At 52.8% G+C, this 21,010-nt stretch overlaps 2 protein-coding genes across 4 annotated transcripts in view; both read left to right on the top strand.

The window, feature by feature from the left end:
* The window catches only part of ARHGEF15 (Rho guanine nucleotide exchange factor 15), an 11,985-nt gene extending 8,067 nt beyond the window's left edge, over nt 1-3,918 (top strand). The window contains exons 11-15 of the mRNA XM_039231635.1: nt 85-245; nt 349-501; nt 1,108-1,190; nt 1,301-1,405; nt 2,938-3,918. Of these exons, the coding sequence (XP_039087566.1) occupies nt 85-245; nt 349-501; nt 1,108-1,190; nt 1,301-1,405; nt 2,938-3,089 (654 nt within the window). The 3' untranslated portion in view covers nt 3,090-3,918. The remainder of the gene's footprint in view (nt 1-84; nt 246-348; nt 502-1,107; nt 1,191-1,300; nt 1,406-2,937) is intronic.
* Nucleotides 3,919-14,929: 11,011 nt separating this feature from the next.
* ODF4 (outer dense fiber of sperm tails 4) lies at nt 14,930-19,294 on the top strand. Of its 3 annotated transcripts, none has more exons than XM_039231592.1 (4): nt 14,930-15,379; nt 18,175-18,348; nt 18,719-18,797; nt 18,977-19,294. In XM_039231592.1, the coding sequence occupies exons 1-4, from the start codon at nt 14,968-14,970 to the stop codon at nt 19,086-19,088; spliced, it is 777 nt and encodes a 258-aa protein (XP_039087523.1). In that variant the 5' UTR covers nt 14,930-14,967; the 3' UTR covers nt 19,089-19,294. The 3 variants fall into 3 exon arrangements, with proteins under 3 accessions (XP_039087523.1, XP_039087522.1, XP_039087521.1); XM_039231591.1 differs by having other exon boundaries at nt 18,663-18,783; XM_039231590.1 differs by having other exon boundaries at nt 18,663-18,797.
* Nucleotides 19,295-21,010: the final 1,716 nt, after the last annotated feature.

The following is a 21,010-nucleotide window of genomic DNA, read 5'->3' as shown; positions in this document are numbered from 1 at the left end:
GGGGGGGGGGGGGGGGCCTCCCCCTCCCCCCCTTCCCCCTCGCGGTGCTGCGAGAAGCCGGAACCTCCCCCTGCCCCGCCACAGGCCCTGCCCCTGGTGTCCTGGTCCAGGCGCCTGGAGTTGCAAGGGGAGCTGACCGAGTTAGGGTGCCGGAGGGGGGGTGTGCTGTTCACGTCGCGCCCCCGCTTCACCCCCCTCTGCCTGCTGCTCTTCAGCGACCTGCTGCTCATCACTCAGCCCAAGAGGTGGGTCCCAGGGAGGGAGGGAGGGAGCCCAGGCGGGGGTGGGGAGGGGGCGGGGCCAGCCGGAAGCCCCGTCCTCCCTCTGAACTGCCTCTCCCCTGGGCAGCGGGCAGCGGCTGCAGGTCCTGGACTATGCCCACCGCTCCCTGGTCCAGGCCCAGCAGGTTCCCGACCCGTCTGGACCCCCTACGTTCCGCCTCTCCCTCCTCAGCAACCATCAGGGCCGCCCCACCCACCGGCTCCTCCAAGCCTCCTCCCTGTGAGTCCCGTGGCCTTGAGAAAACACCCCTGGGACCCTCACTTGGCTTCTCAGGGCCGCCACCCTCCTCCGCAATCTCTCTCCTGTGCGACCCTCAGAAGGACCTCCCGCTTCAATAAGGGAAGGGAAGCAAAAATAAGATAAAAGCAGGGAGGGGGATAAAACATAAGAGACCCAGGGGCCCCCCGGGGGGCTCAGTCTGTAAAGCGTCAGACTTTTGCTCAGGTCATGATCTCCGGGTTCGTGGGTTCAAGCTCCCCGTCGGGCTCTGTGCTGACAGCTCGGAGCCTGGAGCCTGTTTCAGATTCTGTCTCCCTCTCCTTCTGCCCCTCCCCTCCTCACGCTGTCTCTCTCTCTCTCAGAAATAAATAAAATATTTAAAAAATTAAAAAAACAACCATAAGAGACTCAAATATGGAGAACAAACAGGCTGCTAGTGGGGGTGGGGGGGGATGGGCCAAGTGCGTGAGGGGCATTAAGGAATCTACTCCTGAAATCATTGCTGCACTACATGCTAACTAACTTGGATGTAAATTTTAAAAAATAAATTTAAAAAAAAGAAGGACCTCCCAGTTCAAACGTGACCCCTCCCTATGTCCCCACCAGATCTGACATGCAGCGCTGGCTGGGAGCCTTCCCCACCCCTGGCCCCCTTCCCTGTTCCCCGGACACCGTCTATGAGGACTGTGGTGAGTACCCCCCCCCAAGACAAGGGAAGGAGAAGTGAGGCCATAGGGGGAGATGGGGGAGAAGCTAAAAAGGGTCTTGAACCCGCTGTATGCCCCCCACCCCCAAGCAGACTGTTCCCAGGACCTGTGTTCAGAGCCTTCCACACCCACCAAGACTGAGGTACGGAGTCTGGAGTCCAGGGCTCCTCCCAGACCCCTGCACAAGAGCCCCGAAGGTGAGCGATTCTTTTATTTATTCATTTGGTGAATTAAAAAAAAAAAGTTTATTGATTTATTTAGAGAGGGAAGGGCAGAGAGAATCCTGATGTGGGGCTTGAACCCACAAATGATAGATCGTGGCTCGAGCTCAAATCAGGAGTCAGACACTTAACCGACTCGAGCACCCGGGCACCCCACGCTCAGTGGATGTTTATTAGGCACCTCCGAGGCGCTGCTCCCTGTCCTAGCCGCTGTGAACCCATCACCCGGACCCCTGCCTTGCTGGAACTGTCCAGCAGACAAGAAACAATAGCGAGGAAACAAATGTCAAAGTAAATGATAAGGGGGTGCCTGGCTTGAGCATCCGACTCTTGATCTCGGGTTCTTGAGTTCGGGGCCCCGCTTTGGGTGTAGGGATTACTTAAAAAAAAAAAAAAAGTAAATGATACAGTGTGTCAGAGTGTTATAAGGGGTGTGGGAAAACACAAGTGGAACAGGGTCAAGGTCAGGTGTCCCAGGATTGGGTCGGATTACAGTTTTTCTTATGTTTACTTATTTTTTAAGTTTATTTATTTTTGAGAGAGAGAGAGACAGCACAAGCAGGGGCAGACAGAGAGAGAGAGAGAGACAGAATCCGAAGCAGGCTCCAGGCTCTGAGCTGTCAGCACAGAGCCCGTGATGCGGGACTTGAACTCATGAACCACAAGATCATGATCTGAGCTGAAGTTGGATGCTTAACCGACTGAGCCACGCAGGCGCCCCAGGGTTACAGTTTAAAATAGAGAGGTCAATGGGATGCTGGCGCTCTCTCTCAAAATAAATAAGCTTAAAAAATCAAAATAGGGGCGCCTGGTGACTCATTCCATTAAGCGTCCAACTTCACCTCAGGTCATGATCTCTCGGTTCATGAGTTCAAGCCACAGGTCAGGCTGTGTGCTGATAGCTCGGAGCCTGGGGCCTGCTTCAGACTCTATGTCTCCCTCTCTCTCTGCCCCTTCCCTGCTCGTGTTCTGTCTGTCTCTCTCAAATAAACATTTAAATTAAAAATAAATAAATAGGGCGGTCAAGGTGCCCCTCAACAAGGAGGCACCATGTGAGCAGTGACTTGACAGAGGTGAAGAACTTAGTTAGGTACATGGTGTCTGGGGGAAGAGTGTCCCAGACCAAGGCAGGAGTCAGTGCAAAGGCCCTGTGGCCACAGTGTTTGAGGACTAGTAAGGAGGCCAGCCAGCGCGGTAGAGGGAGTGAAAAAAAGGGGAGAGAAACAGATGAGGTCACAGAAGTAAGGGGGACCAGACTGTGCGGGCCCCGGGAGGACTCCAGCTCTCCCTCCCGTGAGAGGAGCAGCCTTGATGAGAGATGAGCAGGGCTGGTCAGGAACGACGCACATCTTTTGTTGCTGCTTATGTCTCCACCGCTCAGGGCTTTTCTGCTGATGCTCTAGGCGTCTCCACTCCTCCCCACGCTCACCGTGACCCTCGGACCTCCTGTCCCTCCTGACCCGCCCACCGTCCCGACTCCACTTGGGCCCCTGTCTCTCTTTCCCCAGGCTGGCTAAAGGGCTTTCCCGGGGCCTTCCCTGCCCAGTTGGTGTGCGAAGTCACGGGGGAACACGAAAGGAGGAAGCACCTTCGGCAGCACCAGAGGCTCCTCGAGGCTGTTGGGCCCTCTTCGGGCCCCCCCAGAGCCCCCCCACCCTAAGGCCGGCCGGGGGGGGGGGGTCGGTGGTGGTGGGACAGCTGGCGCGTGGCACGGGGAGGGCAAAGCCCATCCATCCGTCGGATTCGCTGTCAGTGCAAACGCTACCTCTATTGGCAACCAATAGGGACGGAGCTTCAGGAGAGGGCAGCCAATGAACACCCGAGAAGGAGAAGGAGGGCGGCTTGAGTGAGTGGCCAATGGAGACAGAGGTTTAGTGCAGAGCAGCCAATGGGCGCTGAGCTGGCCGAGCCCCTGGCCAATGAATATCCCTGCTCCGCTCACAGGCAAGAAAGGCTAAGCTCGGTCAATAAAGTTTTAAAAAGGGCTGCGTTGGAGGTCAAGTCTTAGGATAAAACAGCCAGTGGCCATTAGCAGGGCGCCATCCGGCCACAGGAGATGGGGGCCTGGGCCCGAGAGACCGGTAGTGACCCTGCCTGGTTCTCCAGCCACGACTGTCCTGCCCTTTGAGTCTGAGAAACTAGATTCCATTCCTAGGGTGTCTCCTGTGCCCTCTCAAGCCACTTCCTCCCTTCTAGAAGAATCCAGAGTGTGCGTCTCAGAGAACCTGTGTGTGTGCGCGCGTGTCTCTGGATGTATCCGGGAAGGAGATTCTGCTGAACAGAGAGAGAGAGAGAGACTGTGTGTGTGTGTGTGTGTGTGGTCTTGCCCCCTCCCAGGTGGCCAAGTGCTCCCTGTCTCCCTTCGCCTCCTGTTTTTCCCATTATTCTCTCCAAGGAGGCAGGAGTTCTGAGCTCCGGAGGAGATGTGCTGGGTGTGGCTTGGCAGGCAGCCAGAGGCCAGCGTTGGGGGTGAGAGGGCTGGGCGCTGGGCCAGGGGTCCATGGCAGCTGGAGGGTGACGCGATGGATAAGCCACGCGGCCTGGGAGCGGATGAACATGACCAGCAGCTGCAGCCTGAAGCCCCCTGAAGCTTCTTTGCGGAAAACTTGGCCTCCGGCCTGAACCGTATCCAGTCATGCAGCCCCAGCTGCGGGCTTCAGACCCGCTCCGGGTCTGGGCGAAGAGACAGGAGCTGTGGATAAGATGGGCGGGTGAGCCTCCCCCCTTCATCCTGGCCCTCCCACAGAGACACTGGCAAGGGTGCAGAGAAAACAAAGAGCCAGTGTGGCTCCCCATCCCCCTCCGGAGCATCTCCTTCCAGGGGAGAAACCGCCCTGCAGGATGCCAGAAGGAGGTGAGGGATGGAGCCAGTGCAGGGCAGGCAGTTGCTGGCGAGGAGGGGGGCCCAGGCCTGGCACCAGGCCCCCCCTGAGCTAGACCATCACACTGTCCCTTCTGCTCATGCGTGGCAACCGACCGAGGACAGCAACTGCCACGCCAGCCGCAGGAGGAGGAAGGACTGGGGGACCCAGAGGGAGAAAGGGACTGGCATTTGGCCGCCCAGATTTGCGCGGTGCCCGGCATATGAGAACCCCTCAGTAAATGTTGGCGGATCTGTATCGAGGGGAGTGTGTGCTTAAAGTTTCCAAAGTGAGCCTTTGTAAGGGGGGTGGGGCTGCTTGGAAAGAGATTCTTTGGGAGGCGGGGTCAGTTCTGCTGGGCCTGGGGCTCGGAGACCAGGAGCATGGCCTGAGTGTGTTGGCCCACTTGTTCCTCGGGGGATCTAGGCAGGGGTGGGGATGGGTCTGCAGATGCTGGGGCAGAGTGCGGTTGCGGGTTGGGAAAGATGACGGACAGGGGACTTCAGCAGGGGATGAAGACATGGGAAAAAGGATCAAAAGGGCAATAAGGCAGCAGTGAACTTTATGGACCAGCCAAGCATCTCTTCCTTTCAATTCAATTCAACTCAATTCAATACCTGTTGATGGAGTGTCTTTTTTTTTTTTTTTTCTTTCTAGGAGAGAGAGAGAGACAGCGTGAGCAGGGGAGGGTCAGAGAGAGAGAAGTCACAGACTGAAACAGGCTCCAGGCTCTGAGCTGGCTGTCAGCACAGGGCCCGACGCGGGGCTCGAACCCATGAACCGCGAGATCATGACCTAAGCGAAAGTCGGACGCTTAACCGACTAAGCCACCCAGGCGCCCCTTATGAAGTGTCTTCTATGCACCAGGCACTGTTCTAGTGCCTGGGGGGTGGGGGTGGGGAGTACAGAGATGAAAAAGACAAGGATCTTGGCCTCAAGGAGGAGCCTACATTCTGGGTTGGAGGGGCGGAGAACAGATAGCAAGTAAACAATAAGTTAGGGAGCAGTGAGTGCTGTGAAGAAAATACAGCAAGGGCTGGGGTACAGAATGCTGTGTGTGTGTGTGTGTGTGTGTGTGTGTGTGGCTTTGGGGAAGACCCTAGAGGTGATGTTTGAGCTGAGATCCAAATGACAAGAAGGAAGCAGCCCTGGGAAGATCTGGGCAAAGAGCATTCTGGGGATGGCAATAGGGAGACGGAAGTTCCAGGAAGAGGAGGTAGTGGTCGTGGGAGGGGCTGGTGCACACGCTCCTTGAAGTTGCCTGGTGGGGGGAGCCCCTCCCCACCCCGCTCCCCTCTTTCTCTGAGATACTGAGCTAGATATGCAGAGGCAGACACACAGCTTCCCTCCAGGCTCCTCACCGCGCCCCCCACCCCTCATTCCTGCCCCTAAGGAAGCCTCCCTTCACCAGTTGACAAGTTCTAATATGGGATCATAGGGAGATGGAGAGCAGACCAGTGTTGTTCTGGGGACATAAAGACACACAGAATGCAACCAAAATGTTCCAAAAGAGACTGAAAAGACAGGGAGGCAAGGGGACAGTCATGCTTCTGTTACCTTTGGGACCCCTTTCCATGCTGGGGTGACCGGAGTGTGTCTGTGCAGCCCGGAGGGGTCTGCCTTCTGTGGGCCTGTGGGAGAGGGCCGAGGGGCATGACGCACGGCCATATGGGAAAGGTTGGTGGATGCAGGGAGTGAGGACCACCGTGAACATGGAGAAAGTGGGTGGGAGGGACGCCTGAGTGGCTGAGCAGCCGACTTCGGCTTAGGTCATGATCTCACGTTCGTGGGTTTGAGTCTGGCCCAGGCTCTGTGCTGACAGCCGACAGCTGGGAGCCTGGAGCCTGCTTTGGATTCTGTGTCTCCCTCTCTTTGCGCCTCCCCTCCGCCCCCCACCCCACTCTCTCTCAAAATAAATAAATATTAAAACAATTTTTTTAAAAAGTGGATGGCGGAAGGAATGGGGCAGAATAATGGGGTGGTAGAGGTGGCCCTGGTGGTGGTGGGTAACGTGCCGCACCCTACATTCTCTCCCTCCGTCTCCCATATGCTGTCTGCCAGGCATCTACCTCTCTGCCATAGTCGTGTACAGCTCCTTGACTTTGCGTAGCTCCTTGACCTTCTGGTTGCCGTCTGCAACTTCCTTGTAGGTGTGATTGGAGGGTCCGGGGCGGGGAAAGAGCCTCTTAGGGACCCCAGGGCTGCCATTCCAGGCATGGTGGTGCGGGTAGCAGGTGCAAACGTCCCAGACGATGATAGAGAGGTTCACTGACCCACGTGGAGAGTCCTGGGGCTGCCATTACCCCCATTCCCTCACATTCTGTTATGCTGGGGGGACTCGAGAAACAAATATTGTCAGAGGCCTGGGAAGGGGCAGGGGGGGAAGCTGGGCCCCCACTGGTGATCTCTCTTTGAGTCAGTAAGTCCTTTCTCCACCAAAAGCCTTGCTCCTCATACGAGTGGCCTCCACGCTTGGGGACTCGATGATAATGAAGATAGACAGGGCTCCGGCCTCTCTTTGGGTTGGCCCTTCTGTGGCCTCTGGGTCAACATCGTGGGGGCGGAGGGGGATGCAGTCGTGACCATGAGCAACAGGTGGAGGATAGGAGCTGTCCCCACTTCTCACAGCCAGCTCACTAGCTCTCTCCCCTCCCCTAGCCCCACTGAGCGCTCCAGCGCACCCCTTCCTGACATCCTTTCCAGAGCCCTTCAGCCTGGCTCCCTGTGCACCCCTGAAAGCTTGTCTCTTTCCCCTCCTTCCTTGTTCCCTGGGCTCGCGTCTCTCTTCAGGGATGGGGTAAGGGCTGGGTCCGCTCTCTGGGCTGCCCAGTTCACCAGACGGGCAGCCCATCCAGTGCAGGAGTAGGGTATCCACTGACCGCTCCTCCGCCTGCCTGGCGAACCCCAGGCCTTGCTCCCCAGCACGCCCAATCCAAACTGCGGCCTCCCCCCCCCCCCCCCCCCCCCCCCCCCCCCCCCCCCCCCCCAGAGGCCCCCACGCCCCCCCCCCCCCCGTCCTCCCCGCCCCAGCGGCCCCAGAGAGCCGCGGGCCAGGGGTAGAGGGGTGCAGAGGGGCGGAAGTCGCCCTGCGACCGCGCCTGGAGGGCCCGCACCCTCGGGGGCGTGGCCGGGTTCTCTCCGGGCTTCGAGCTCAGGGATTGGCCCCGTCCCAAGTCAGGGCCCCGCCCCCCGCGCCGGGCCCCGCCCCCCGCGCCGGGCCCCGCCCCTGCGGCGTGTGGAGGGCTTCCTGCCCTGGGTCTGTATCGAGTCCGGACGCTAGCGCTCGCCTCCCGCGCGAGACAGGGTCTAGGGTGGCGCCCCCCTCCCATCCCCACGCCGAGGAGCCCCCGAGGAGTTGAGGCGCAGGCCGCGGGCACGTGCGGGGCGCCTGTTCCCCGGGCCCTCCGCACCGACCCGCCCAGCTCGCGCCCCTACCCTCTCTCCGTCTCCCTCGGTGGTTCTGGGCCCTGGCAGAAGCTTGACATTTCAGCCCTTCCTTCATGACGATGGAGTTCTTGGGCATGGTTCTGCCCCCACTCTTCCTTCTATGGGAACTAACATAAATTTTTTTAAAAAAAAAGATTTTTATGTTTAAGTAATCTCTACACCCAACGTGGGGCTCGAACTCACAATCCCAAGATCAAGGCTCGCATGGTCCACGGTCTGAATCAGCCAGGTGCCCCTAAGGATACAAATCTTCCTGGTGAGAATTCTGCCACCCTCCCTCCGGAGAACACAGAAGTCACTATTTTGCTATTTGTAAAATACGATCTTCCCCTCCCTTTTTAAGGTATAATTTATAAAGTGTATGTATATTTTTTCCATTTTTAATTTTTATTTATATATTTCAATTTTAATTCTATCATAGTTAGCATACAGTCTTATATTGATTTCAGGTGTACGATGTAGTGACTCAACAACGCTATACATTATTAGGGTATATTTTATTTTATTAAAAAATTAAAAAAAATTTTAATGTTTTTATTTCTGAGAGAGAGAGAGAGAGAGAGAGAGACAGCATGAGCAGGGGAGGGGCAGAGAGAGAGGGAGACACAGAATCTGAAACAGGCTGCAGGCTCTAAGCTAGCTGTCAGCACAGAGCCGAATTTGGGGCTCGAACCCACTAACCGTGAGATCATGACCTGAGCAGAAGTTGGACGCTTAACCGACTGAGCCACCCAGGGGCCCCTATTATTAAAATCTTTTAAATATTTATTTTTGAGAGAGAGAGAGATAGAGTGTGAGTGGGGGAGGGGCAGAGAGAGAGGGAAATACAAAATCAGAAGCAGGTTCCAGGCTCTGAGCTGTCAGCACAGATCCGGACTCTGGTCTTGAATTTTGCCTTTTCTACAACGTCATATAAATGGAACCATACAGGATGTAGCCTTTCAAGTCCGACTTCTTTTGCTTAATGTAGTTGAGATTCATCTGCGGACTTTGTTACTTTTTACTGTTGAGTAATATTTCATTGTATGGATCCATGAGACCGTCCATTCCCTAGTGAAGGGACATTTGGGTTGTTTCTAGTTTTAAGTGATTACAAATAAAGCCATTATAAATATTCTTGTACAGGTTTTTGTGTGATAATTATCATTTCACTTGGGTATACACCTAGGATTGGCGCTGCTGGGTCACACGGTAAGTGTACGTTTTATTTTTTATTTTTATTTTTATTTTTTTTTAATGTTTTATTTATTTCTAGGAGAGAGAGAGAGACAGCCTGAGCAGGGGAGGGTCAGAGAGAGAGGGAGTCACAGACTGAAACAGGCTTCAGGCTCTGAGCTGCCAGTCAGCACAGAGCCCGACGCGGGGCTCGAACCCACGAACCGCGAGATCATGACCTAAGCGAAAGTCGGACGCTTAACCAACTAAGCCACCCAGGCGCCCCAGTAAGTGTACGTTTTAACTTTATTAGAAACTGGTGGGGGCGCCTGGCTGGCTCAGTCAGTAGAGAATGCAACTCGTGGATCTTGGGGTCATGAGTTCAAGCCCCATGTTGGGTGCATAGCCTACTTAAAAAACACACACACAAAACTGGGTGCACTTGGGTGGCTCAGTCGGTTAAGCGTCCAGCTTTGGCTCAGGTCATGATCTCACGGTTCATGAGTTCGAGCCCCGCATCGGGCTCTGTGCTGACATCTTGGAGCCTGCTTCCCATTCTCTGTCTCCTTCCCTCTCTCTCAAAAGTAAATAGATAAACATTAAGAAAAAAAAAAACCTGGCAAACTGGGGGTGCCTGGCTGACATAGCCAGTGGAGCATGCAACTCTTGATCTGGGGCTGTAAGTTCGAGCCCCATGTTGGGTATAGAGATTACTTAAAAATAAACAAATCTTAACTGGCAAACTGCTCTCCAAAGTGACTGTGCTTCTGCACTCCCAGCTGCGGTGCATAGAGAGCTCTGGTATCCTGCTCTGTGTCCTGGACACTTGGTAGTGTCGGCTTGTCGTTTTGTTCAACAAATGAGTATGTAGTGGTGTCTCATTGTGGTTTTAATTTCTGATTCCCGAGTGACTAACGATTCTGAGTATCTTTTCATGTGGTCATTGGCCATCTGTGTAACTTTGGTGGTGTCTGTTCAAAACTCTTGGCTCTCTGGGGTGCCTGGCTGGCTCAGTTGGCAGACCATGTGACTCTTGATCTTGGGGTTGTGAGTTTGAGCCCCACATTGGGTGTGGAAGCCTACTTAAAATAAAAGCAAAACATGGGTCACCTGGGTGGCTCAATCGGTTAAGTGTCCAGCTTTGGCTCAGGTCACAATCTCACGGATTGTGAGTTTGAGCCCCGTGTTGGGCTCTGTGCTGACAGCTCAGGGCCTGGACCCTACTTTGGATTCAGCGTCTCCCTTTCTCTCTGCCCCTCCCCCGCTCACACTTTGTCTCTCTCTGTCTCTGTCTCTCTCTCTCAAAAATAAACACTAAAAAATTTTTTTAATAAAAACAAAACTTGTGGCTTTTTAAAAAAACTAGGTGGTTTATTTTCTCATTGCTGCATTTTGAGAGTTCTTCTTATATTCTAGATGTATGTCCTTTATTGGATATGTGATTTAAAAATATTTTCTCCCATTTAGTGGCTTGTCTTTTATTTTAGCTGTGTTTTTTCAAAGAACGGAAAGTCTTGGGGCGCCTGGGTGGCTTAGTCGGTTAAGCGTCCGACTTTCGCTTAGGTCATGATCTCGCGGTTTGTGGGTTCGAGCCCCGTGTCGGGCTCTGTGCTGACTGCCAGTTCAGAGCCTGGAGCCTGTTTCAGTCTGTGACTCTGTCTCTCTCTCTCCTAGAAATAAATAAAACATGAAAAAAAAAAAGAGCAGAAAGTCTTTTTTTTGTTTTTAATGTTTCTTATTTATGTATTTTTGAGAGAGAGAGAGAGCAGGGGAGGGGCAGAGAGAGGGAGAGAGGATTCCAAGCAGGCTCTGTGATCCCAGCTGTAGAGCCAGATGCATGACTCGAACCTTTGAACGGAAGTCATGACTTAAGCCAAAATCAAGAGTTGGATGCTCAACCCACTAAGCCACCCAGGTGCCTCTATTTTTTGTTTATGTTTTTGTTTTTTAAAGTCATCTCTACATCAAACATGGAGCTCAAACTCACAACCCCAAGATGAGAAATCGCACACTCTGCCGACCGAGCCAGCCAGGCGCCCCCCTGTTATCAATATTTTTTTTTGACTGCTGGGCTTCCTTTCTTTTGGGGGACATTTACTCCCCAAGTCCGTGTGGTTCTGTGGTCTGTCAGTCGGGGCAGCTGCCTTCCCCCCTCCAGAGGTGGACACGTGCCCCAGTTGAGGCCAGTCAGACTCTGAGATTTGGAATCCCAGTCAGGACTAGACAAGAATGGAGGTGAGCCGGGTCAGCTGTGGGGAAGCGGTGAGCAGAGGGGCCACGTTCCCCGCTCCTGTTTCATTCCAACCTGGCCGATCAGCTTCCTCTTTGGGTCTGTACTCACTCGGTGTTGCCCCGAGCCATTCCTTTTAGCCTGACTCAGCAAGTCTGGGTTCGCACTTGCCACGAGAGACCTCAGTTCTCACTCACCCCCTCAGCTGTGTGCACTTGTGCAGTGCACACCCTCCACAACTTGCTGTAGAGACCCTGCCATCAGGCCCCCACTCATCTCGTCAGCTCTCTTCTCCTCCTTGCCCCCTCCCAGTTTGCCTCTTCTCAATTTTTACTTGGATCACATCAAGGCTGATCACAGCTGTGTTTACTTCTGGGGCCATAGTTAAGTCTTCCGTGCTTTGCTCTTCTGTTGAGTCTAAAAGTTGAAACTCCATGAACATTGTTTACCTTATGTATTGTGACTTTATAAATAGCTTTCACTGCAGACCTAGTAATCACTGGGACTGCATTTCCTTTCTTAAACTATTTTTTTAAGTTTATTTACTTTGAGAGAGAGAGAGAGAGGATGGAGCAGGGGAGGGGCAGAGAGAAAGAGTCCCAAGCAGGCTCCATGCTATGAGCGGAGAGCCAGATTTGGGGCTCGGTCCCATGAACCACGAGACCATGTTCTGAGCCAAAATCAGGAGTCTAATCAAGCTTAACGGATGGAGCCATCCAGGTGCCCCCCTGTTAAGCTATTTTTTTTTAAATATTTTTATTTATTTCTGGGAGAGAGAGAGAGAGAGAAACAGCGTGAGCAGGGGAGGGTCAGAGACAGAGGGAGACACAGACTCTGAAACAAGCTCCAGGCTCTGCGCTGGCAGTCAGCACAGAGTCCGACGCGGGGCTCGAACCCACGAACCGCGAGATCATGACCTAAGTGAAAGTCGGACGCTCAACCGACTAAGCCACCCAGGCTCCCCTATGTTAAGCTATTTTTAATTACCTTTTGAAAACCAGTATCTGATACATTCACAGGATTATATGAGATATATGTTAGTTATAAATGGTTATAATACAATGCATACCTGTGCACAGAGCACCTACCTCAGGAATGAATAACCTATTATTAAGAACGTGTGTACACTAGTGTGATCCTCTCTGTCCCATTTTCCTGCCTTTCCTGGGAAATAACCACTATTCTATTTGTGTTTATCATTCTATGGATTTTCATTTTTGCTATTTTTTTCAAATTTCATTTATTTATTTAAGTAATCTCTACACTCAATGTGGGGCTTGAACTCACAACCCTGAGATCAAGCATGGCATGCCTCTCTGACTGAGCTAGCCAGGCATCCCTCCTTTTCTGAGAGAGAGAGAGTGCAGGTTGGGGGAGGGAAGCAGAGGGAGAGGGACACAGAGGATCCCAAGCAGGCTCCATGCTGACAGCACAGAGCCCGACACGGGGCTCCATCCCACAAACCATGAGATCATGACCTGAGCCAAAATCGGGGGTCTGACACTCAACTGACTGAGCCACCCAAGCACCCCTGATTTTTAAAACTCACCATCACTCATAGTAGTATACATACTTAAACAATGCTTTGTTGAGCTGGGCTTGTCTAGGAACCTTCTAGAACTGGTATCCTGTTTATAGCATATTCTTCTGGAAGTTACCTCTTGCAGGAAACATTTCCAAGAGTCTTCCATGTTGTTGTGTGTGGCGATTAGAATCACTTGTTAGGACGAGAAACTCTTAGAAACTCCAGGAGAGCTAAACGGGGTCCAAGGAAGGAAACTGAACCCTGGAAGTCACTAGTTCTGCTCAGCCTCCGGGAGCCGGCGCCCCTGACCATGGCCGGGAGTTGTGAAGACGTGCTTGTTCCTGGAAGGGCCGGAGCATGTGTGGGCTTGGGACGGACGGGCCTCCGCTCTGGGGGCTGAAGGGAGAAGATGGACAACGTGAGGTGTGAGGGCCACCATTCTCCCCGTGTGGCCGGAGGACAGGAGGAGATTGGTGTGGCGAGGAGGGGGTTGGTGTGGTGAGGAGGAAGAGCAAGATGCCCAGGGAGGAGTAGGGACAGAATCAGCGTTTGTGGGGGCGCCTGGGTGGCTTAGTCGGTTAAGCGTCCGACTTTCGCTTAGGTCATGATCTCGCGGTCCGTGGGTTCGAGCCCCGCGTCGGGCTCTGTGCTGACTGCCAGCTCAGAGCCTGGAGCCTGTTTCAGGCTGTGACTCCCCCTCTCTCTGACCCTCCCCTGCTCACGCTGTCTCTCTCTCTCTCTCCTAGAAATAAATAAAACATTAAAAAAAAATTAAAAAAAAAAAAAAGAATCAGCGTTTGTGTCTCCGGGATTGACATGTTAGCAAGCTAACCCCGAGGTGATGCTATCAGGAAGTGGGGCCCTTGCGGGCTGATTAGGTGATTAGGGCCCTTTGGGAAGGCTCTGTCCTCACGAATGGGATCAGTGTCTTATGCAAGAGACAGAGGTCCCTGGCCTCACCTGAAGATACAGCAAAAAGTCCGAGAGCTGGAAGCGGGCCCTCACCGGACCACACTGGGCTGCCATGAACTTGGACTTCCAGCCACTGAAAACGTGAGGGACAAATTTCTGTTGTTTATAAACTACCCCATCCGTGGCATCTTGTTATAGCAGGTGGACAAAGACACAGAGCAAGAGCCCTGGCGGGATTTGAATTCCTGACTGCAGCTGTTCTTCTGGTCCTGCTAAGCACATGACCTTGGGATTCACCATGAACTCCCCTCTTGCTTAGGCCTCTTTGGGTTCCTTCCGTCATCTGTAGCCACTAACAGGCACGGACGCCTTCCAAAAACCTGGGTGTTCTTTCCTTCTCTGTAGCCCAGGGAGAGAACACAAAACAATGAAAATGAGAGGAGTATTATTTTTCCTGTGTTACAGATGAGTAAACTGAGGCAGAAAGAAACTATTGGATGCATGCAGGCTCGCAGGCCCTCATCCCTCCCTCTGCCTGTTGGACCTTAAAGCCTGTGTTCTTAACCACACGTATCACTACTGCCTCCACAGAGAGAATTAGCTCTGATAGGATTCAAACCCACGTCCCAAATCTGAAAGGCTTTTTCCTGTGAGAGCTCCCGGGGTCTGAGGTCTAGAAGCTACTTTGATCAGGCCGCCCCCAGGTGATTCAGATTTATTTTCTCGTAGCTTAGAAAAATCTCAGACAGTGGGGCGCCTGGCTGGCTCAGTGGGTGGGGCGTGAGGCTCTTGATCTTGGTCTTGTGGGTTCGAGCCCCCCACGTGGGATGTAGAGATTATTTAAACAAAAAATAAAATGGAACCTTAAAAATTAAAGGAAAATCTCAGATCGTGCGACACTCCCTTATCTTCTCCGTATCCTTTGCCCTCCCCTTCTGGTGCTGAGGGAAATAAAGAAGGGAAGGAGATACAGGGTGGAGGCTGGAGGAGGTGAAGTAGTGAGAAGGTCGTCACACCTTCCAAAGCACAATGACAAAGCATTTGGGGGTGGGGTCAGGGCCGGGGACGTGGGAAGAGAAGAGGAGGCCCTCAGAAACCTTAGCTCTTAGGAGTGGTGCCTGACCTTGGGCCCCTCCCCCACTTGACTGTCCCGCTCCCCCCCCCAGTATTGGAATATTCCATGGCAGTTAGGGGCCCTGTCCTGCCGAATAGGTGGTTTCTTTCCCAGCCCCCCAGGCCCTTGGGTGGCAAGTACTCTGCCTGATACAAATATTTAAAAGATGAGGGACCACTGAGCCGAGCAAGGGAAGGTGGCGATGGGGTGGCGGATAGAAGGGGAGGCGGGGAATGCTCAAGGCGGGGGCAGGGGACTTCGGGGCTGAGTTTCCTGGGTCAGGAGGAGAAAACGATGAGCATCAAAAGCCTGGAAGTGAAAGGGGGGGCCGGGAAGCAGGACGGAGGGGAGGAGGGTCTGGAACAAGAAGACGGCCCACTGTCTGCCCCCAGGAGTGAGAGGCAGGTGATCTGGGAGCACTCCTCAGAGCCCCGGAGAATCTCCGTGCTGCCCCTGTGGTGGAGGATCACGCACAGCTCCCGCTGGATAGCGCAGGTGCTGGCCTCCGAGCTCAGCCTGCTGGCCTTCATCCTGCTGCTGGTCATGGTCTTCTCCGAGAAGTGGCTGTGCCTGTCCCGGAGCCGCTTCTACCAGCGCTGGCCCCCCAGCGTCAGCACGAGAATCTACACGTCGGCTCATGTCATGTCCCTGGGGCTCCTGCGGATCTGCAGATCCAAGAACTGTTCCAGCTCAGAAAACGGAAGAGGTGAGACCCTTGGCGGCCTCGTCCCCACCCCAGGGCTGCAGCCGGCCGTGGTCACTCCGCCTGCACCCTGCGGCCTGGTCCTGTCCTTCTGGTCTCCCCCGGGGCTTTCTCCCTGCAAGATGGCTTCGCTGATAGAGACCACCAAGGATGAGTTCTCATTCCCTCATCCATCCCGGCCAGAGCGCCATGCCCGCCCCGACACCCCGATGGAAGGTACTAGTGCTCGGGATAAACTCAGAGCCCAGTCTGCAGCTGTAACAATGATACAAGCCGCTCAGTGAATGTCAATCACTCAGTCACACAACGCGGTTATATTGGGAGAAGAGCCTCAGCGAGGTGCGGATTTCCTTCCTCCAGGCTTGCAAACCCAGAGCTGTGGCGGGAGTCCCCAGAATGTTCTCTCCCAGGCCCTGGTCCCAGCCCCCTTTCTCCCCTCCTCCCTCAGGCGCTGCTTTTCTGGGCCAGCTGTGGGTTTCTGTGCCTGATTTTCCTGTCCCTTCCTTCCCAGCATCCTTCACTGCCGTTTCTTGTTCATCTGACCTCACCTCCAGGCGCTGGGGCTCCTTTCTCAGCTCTTGTGCAAAACCTGAGCTTTTTTTTTTTTTCTTTATGTTTATTTATTTATTTTTGAGAGAGTGTGAACAAATGGAGAAGGCGCAGAGAGAGAGGGAGACAGCAGGAAGCAGGCTCCAGGCTCTGAGCTGTCAGCACAGAGCCCGACGCAGGGCTCGAACCCACGAACTGTGAGATCATGACCTGACCTGAAATCAAGAGTCCACTGCTTAACTGACTGAGCCACCCAGGCGCCCTATTTATTATATTTTAAAGATTTTGTTTTTAAGTAATCTCTATGTCCATTGTGGGGTCTGAACTCACAACCCCAAGATCAAGAGTCACGCACTCCATAGACTGGGCCAGCTGGGCACCCCTTTCTAGGCTTAAAAAAAAAAAAAATTGAACAAATTTTGAGTGGTTTTTTACATAGCTGTGCTCAGTCTTCATAAATAATATCATCTACATTATTTTAATTTATAGTGTTTTAAAATTTGTCTTTATGAGATACAGTAAACTGTTCCATGTTATAAGTTAACAGATGGGGCGCTTGGGTGGCTCAGTCCGTTAAGCGTCCAACTTTGGGTCTGGTCATGATCTCAAGGTTCGTGGGTTCAGGCCCAGGGTTAGGCTCTGTGCTGACAGCTTGGAGCCTGTTGTGGATTCTCTGTCTCCCACTCATGCTTTCTCCCTCACAAATAAACAGTAAAAAAAATCTATAAATTAGGGGCGCCTGGGTGGCTCAGTCAGTTGAGCATCTGATTTTGGCTCAGGTCATGATCTCACAGTTTATGGGTTTGAGCCCTGCATTAGGCTTTGTGCTGACAGCTCAGAGCCTGGAGCCTGCTTCAGATTCTGGGTCTCTGTCTCTCTCTGCCCCTCTCCTGCTTGCGCTCTGTCTCTCTCAAAAATAAACAAACATTAAAAAATATATATATGTAAATTAACAGATATATATCAACTAAATGGACTGTCACCTTTTACTTGGCTTTTACTCTTCTGTTCTTGGCAAAGTTTAGTTCCGATGTCATATTTGTGAAAAAAAGAGCGACAAATTTATTTTATAATCATAAAGGTTTTTTTTCCCCTGTGTTCAGTATTAATTCTTTGGTATAGATTTCCCAAAGTGGTTTGGCTAGATGAAAGAATGAAATATTTTAAGGTTTTTTGGTTTTATTTATCTATTTGTTTATTTTGAGAGCGAGCGAGCTGGTGGGGAAGGGGCGGAGAGAGGGGGAGACAGGGAATCCCAAGCACATTCTGAGCAGTCAGCGTGGAGCCCTCTGTGGGGCTCGAACTCGTGAACTGTGAGATCATGACCTGAGCTGAAGTTGGACACCTATCCGACTGAGCCATCCAGGGCCTCAATGTTTATTTATTTTTGAGAGAGAGAGAAAGTACGTGTGCAAACAGGGAGGAGCAGAGAGAGCCCGAGAGAGAATCCCAAGCAGGCTTCATGTTGTCAGCACAGAGCCCAATGCGGGGTTCAATCTCATAAACTGTGAAATCATGACTGAGCTGAAATCAAGAGTCCGATGCTCAACTTACTGAGCCACCCACGCCATCCTCCCCAACCCATTTTTTATTGAGTTTTCATTTTCGTATGGTTGGGATTATATCAGGAATCCTTGCCGGGGCCCCTGGGTGGCTCAGGTGGTTAAGCAGCCGACTTCAGCTCAGGTCCTGATCTCCCAGTTCATGGGTTCACGCCCCGTGTGGGGCTCTGTACCGACAGCTCAGAGCCTGGATCCTGCATTGGATTCTCTGTCTCCCTCTCTTTCTGTCCGTCCTCTGCTCATGCTCTGTCTCTCTCTCTCAAAAATAAATTAATGTTGGGGCGCCTGGGTGGCTTAGTCGGTTAGGTGTCCGACTATCGCTTAGGTCATGATCTCGCGCTTCATGGGTTCGAGCCCCGCGTCGGGCTCTGTGCTGACTGCCAGCACAGAGCCTGGAGCCTGTTTCAGAGTCTGCGTCTCCCTCTCTCTCTGACCCTCCCCTGCTCACGCTGTCTCTCTCTCTCTCTCTCTCTCTCTCTCTCCTAGAAATAAAAATAAATAAAATAAAATAATTAATTAACGTAAAAAAAAAGAACCCTTGCCTATTTAGTAAGTGAAAGTCACATTTCATGGTTACCTCAAACGTGCATTTCTTCAATTATTAACTTTTTCTTGTGATTCCTCATTCGATTATATTTTTTTCTCTTGTGAATCCTGAGTCCGTCCCGTTTTCTCATTTTTCTCCAGATGGTTTTAAGCTGTGGGCAAACCACCCCGTCTTTGGCATGGCCCGGATAACCTTCTGCCTGACCCTGGGGCTGGGCTTTGTCTTCACCATCTGGTTGCACCTGCCGTATGTACCCGGCCTGCAGCGACTGCCTTTCTTTAGCTGGATCGGGACCATGATGAGCTTCTGTGAAGGTACCCCTAGCTCTGCGAATGGTGCCTCGCTTCTCCCAAACCACATCTACCCGGGCATTTCTCCCCCTTCCTTTCTTCGGGGGTGGGGCAGGGGTGTGGGGGGTGGTGGCCGAATAGAACCAGCGGGCACTGAGAGCTGAGTCCCCCCACGACCTGGAGGGGCTGATTCCCCTGCCTTTCGGGGTGGGGGGGACCCTGCGCTCTGCGCTTGCGCGCACGGGAGCTGTGCTTTGGGGCTGCAGTTCAGCACAGAAGGGAGCATCCTTGTGAGATTCTTGAGTGAGAGTAAGATCTCTCCACTTCCTGTCTCCTAGTTACCTTTATTTTCTTCACCCTCCTGTTATTCCCTATTAACCTCTGGATCTTTGAGCTGAAGAAGAATGTGTCCATCCCCATCGGCTGGAGCTATTTCATAGGCTGGCTGGTGTTTGTCCTGTATGTCACCTGCGGTGAGTGGCCTGGGGGGGCCCTGGGAAGGAGGGGACTCGACTCGGGTGGCTCAGGGCGGAGGTGGAGGGCGGGAGAGGGCTGGTTCTTTGGGATTTCTGTCCCCTTTGGCCTCACCTCGCCTGCCGCTTTCCTCCCGTGCTCCAAACGCCCTGTCCGCCGTCCCTCTGTCCTTCGCCAGCGGCCCTCTGTCACTTCAACCACAAACACTTCTGGAGCGTGATTACGAGCAGTCCCAGAGGCATCGCGCTGTGCGGCAAGGATGCCTGCTCCGTGCAGAACTTTCAGAGTGAGCTGGTGGTCTCACCCGCCTGTGCCCACCAGGAGGAGGTCCCGGATCCCTAGCCAAAGAAGCCACCTCCCTAACCTGTTCCGAATTCCCCTCTCCTCACCCTTTCTGGCTCGGACTTAGGGGGGATTTGGGGATGGCCTTGCCCTTGTCCGCCAGCTGCCGCCTGCGGACAGCCTGGGGGACGCGGAATAAACGGTCTCTTGCTTATCGTGTGTGGCAGTTATGGAGACAAGACAAGAAGAAGGAGAGGAAGGGAGAGAGAACAACTTTGTGCCACAACTGTTCTGGCCCAGGAGCCTTAGGGCGCACTGTGGTCCCCAGACTCGCCTGTTTTCTCCCAGGGCACGTGTGTGCACAGGTGACATGTGCCTCAAGAGCCACGCCTCTTTGCCCGTTGTCACGCCCCCCCCTTCCAACATTTGAGAGTAAGTGGGGTGGTGTGATCAGGAGAGACCACTTGTGAGTAGTTGGTGTATAGCGTGAACAATTCAGGGGCAAACTGGCAACAGTGTAAGAGGCAAGGATGGTGTGTGCTCCCTCCACGCCACAAGGGACGTGGCTGTACTGGGTGCAGTGGGCGTGATCCCACCTTCTGTGTCCAGCTCAGGTGACCAGGCGGTCCTGTGCCCTGTGCCTGCGTACCACCAGCACTGAGTTCAACTCCAAGTCCACCCCCACCTCCACCACCCCCTCCACCCCCACCCCTGCCTCTTCGGGGCTGCTGCTGTTCTCCACCCAAGCTTCCTGTGTAACAGCAGGAATAAAACGTGACAAGAAGGGAAACATTAGACTCAGGCCCTCAGCTCAAGAGACAAATTGCATTTCTGGATTATAAACTTAGTCTAGTCCCATGAACACTTGCAGCACGCCTTGGGCAGCACCGGCAGTGAATGCTGGGATTCAGACATCCTGCACAGAAGGGCTCTCAGGAGGGCAGCTGTAACTGATCTTTGTCATGTCCTTCCAGATGGAGCCATCATGCCAGCCAGCCAGAGGAGTGCAGGGACAGTGTTTGAGCGGATTGGGCACGTTAAAACTATATGTATTATTAAGTTGAACCATAGGATGCTGCTGTTTTAGCAGCTGAATGCTGGCAATTTCATGTGGTTCAGCCTAATATATAGGACTGATTTCTATTTGATTTTTTGGCTCTTTTAAGATTCTTATTCTTACCACACTTGACCAGTGTGTGGAGTTCCTTAGTTCCAAGCAAACTTTCTGAGCAAAGAATTGAATACAGGGGCTTGAAATTTGGGCACAGCAGCACTCCACAAATCCATACTCATTGTTTCCCGTGTACTTCTTCCCCCTGGAAGGAAGGGTTTATTGAAGGATTTATTGAATTCGTCATCCTTGGGGAAGAAACAATGAACAAATGTCATGACCTCTGCTGCATTTACATAATTGGAGAAGGGGTAAACTCAAATGCCTACAGGGATTAAGCAGGTAGCATCCCTAAAGAAAGGGGGCTACGCTTCCGGCCTGTATATAATTTTCCTCTTTTGATAAAGACCTAGTATATTATCTTCTGCTGGATAACAAATTACCCCACACTTCGTGGCTTAAAATAACCATTACATTCTCTCACCTAGTTTCTGGGATCAGCTTAGCGGAATGGTTCTTGCTCATGGTCTCTCACAAGGTCATAGGCAAGATGTCAGCTGGGGCTGCAGTCATCTGAAGGCTTGACTGGGGCTGGAGTTTCTACTTCCAGTGTGGTTCACTCATATGACTGTTGACAGTTCCTTGCACAAGGACCTCTTTCATGAGCTGCTAAGTTGTTGAGAGCTAACGTCCCCACTTAGAGTGATCTAAGAGAGAGCAAGGAAGAAGGAAGAGGAGGAAGCGTCAGTGCCCTTTACGACTTAGTCTTGGAAGAAATACACTACTACATTCACCGCATCAATCAGCTGAGATTTCAGA

The sequence above is a fragment of the Hyaena hyaena genome, unplaced genomic scaffold, assembly GCF_003009895.1.
Source record: "Hyaena hyaena isolate Hyena2069 unplaced genomic scaffold, ASM300989v1 scaffold_58, whole genome shotgun sequence".
Lineage (NCBI taxonomy): Eukaryota > Metazoa > Chordata > Mammalia > Carnivora > Hyaenidae > Hyaena > Hyaena hyaena.
The sequence above is the reverse complement of the archived record's forward strand: the minus strand, read 5'-3'. Positions and strand labels throughout refer to the sequence as shown.

Bases quoted from the DNA above. Each gene is read 5' to 3' on its own strand.
- ODF4 (XM_039231590.1), top strand. From the start codon at position 14,968: ATGAGCATCAAAAGCCTGGAAGTGAAAGGGGGGGCCGGGAAGCAGGAC. The intron at 18,349-18,662 runs GTACCCCTAGCT...CCTGTCTCCTAG, and splicing joins CATGATGAGCTTCTGTGAAG to TTACCTTTATTTTCTTCACC. The intron at 18,798-18,976 runs GTGAGTGGCCTG...GTCCTTCGCCAG, and splicing joins TGTCCTGTATGTCACCTGCG to CGGCCCTCTGTCACTTCAAC.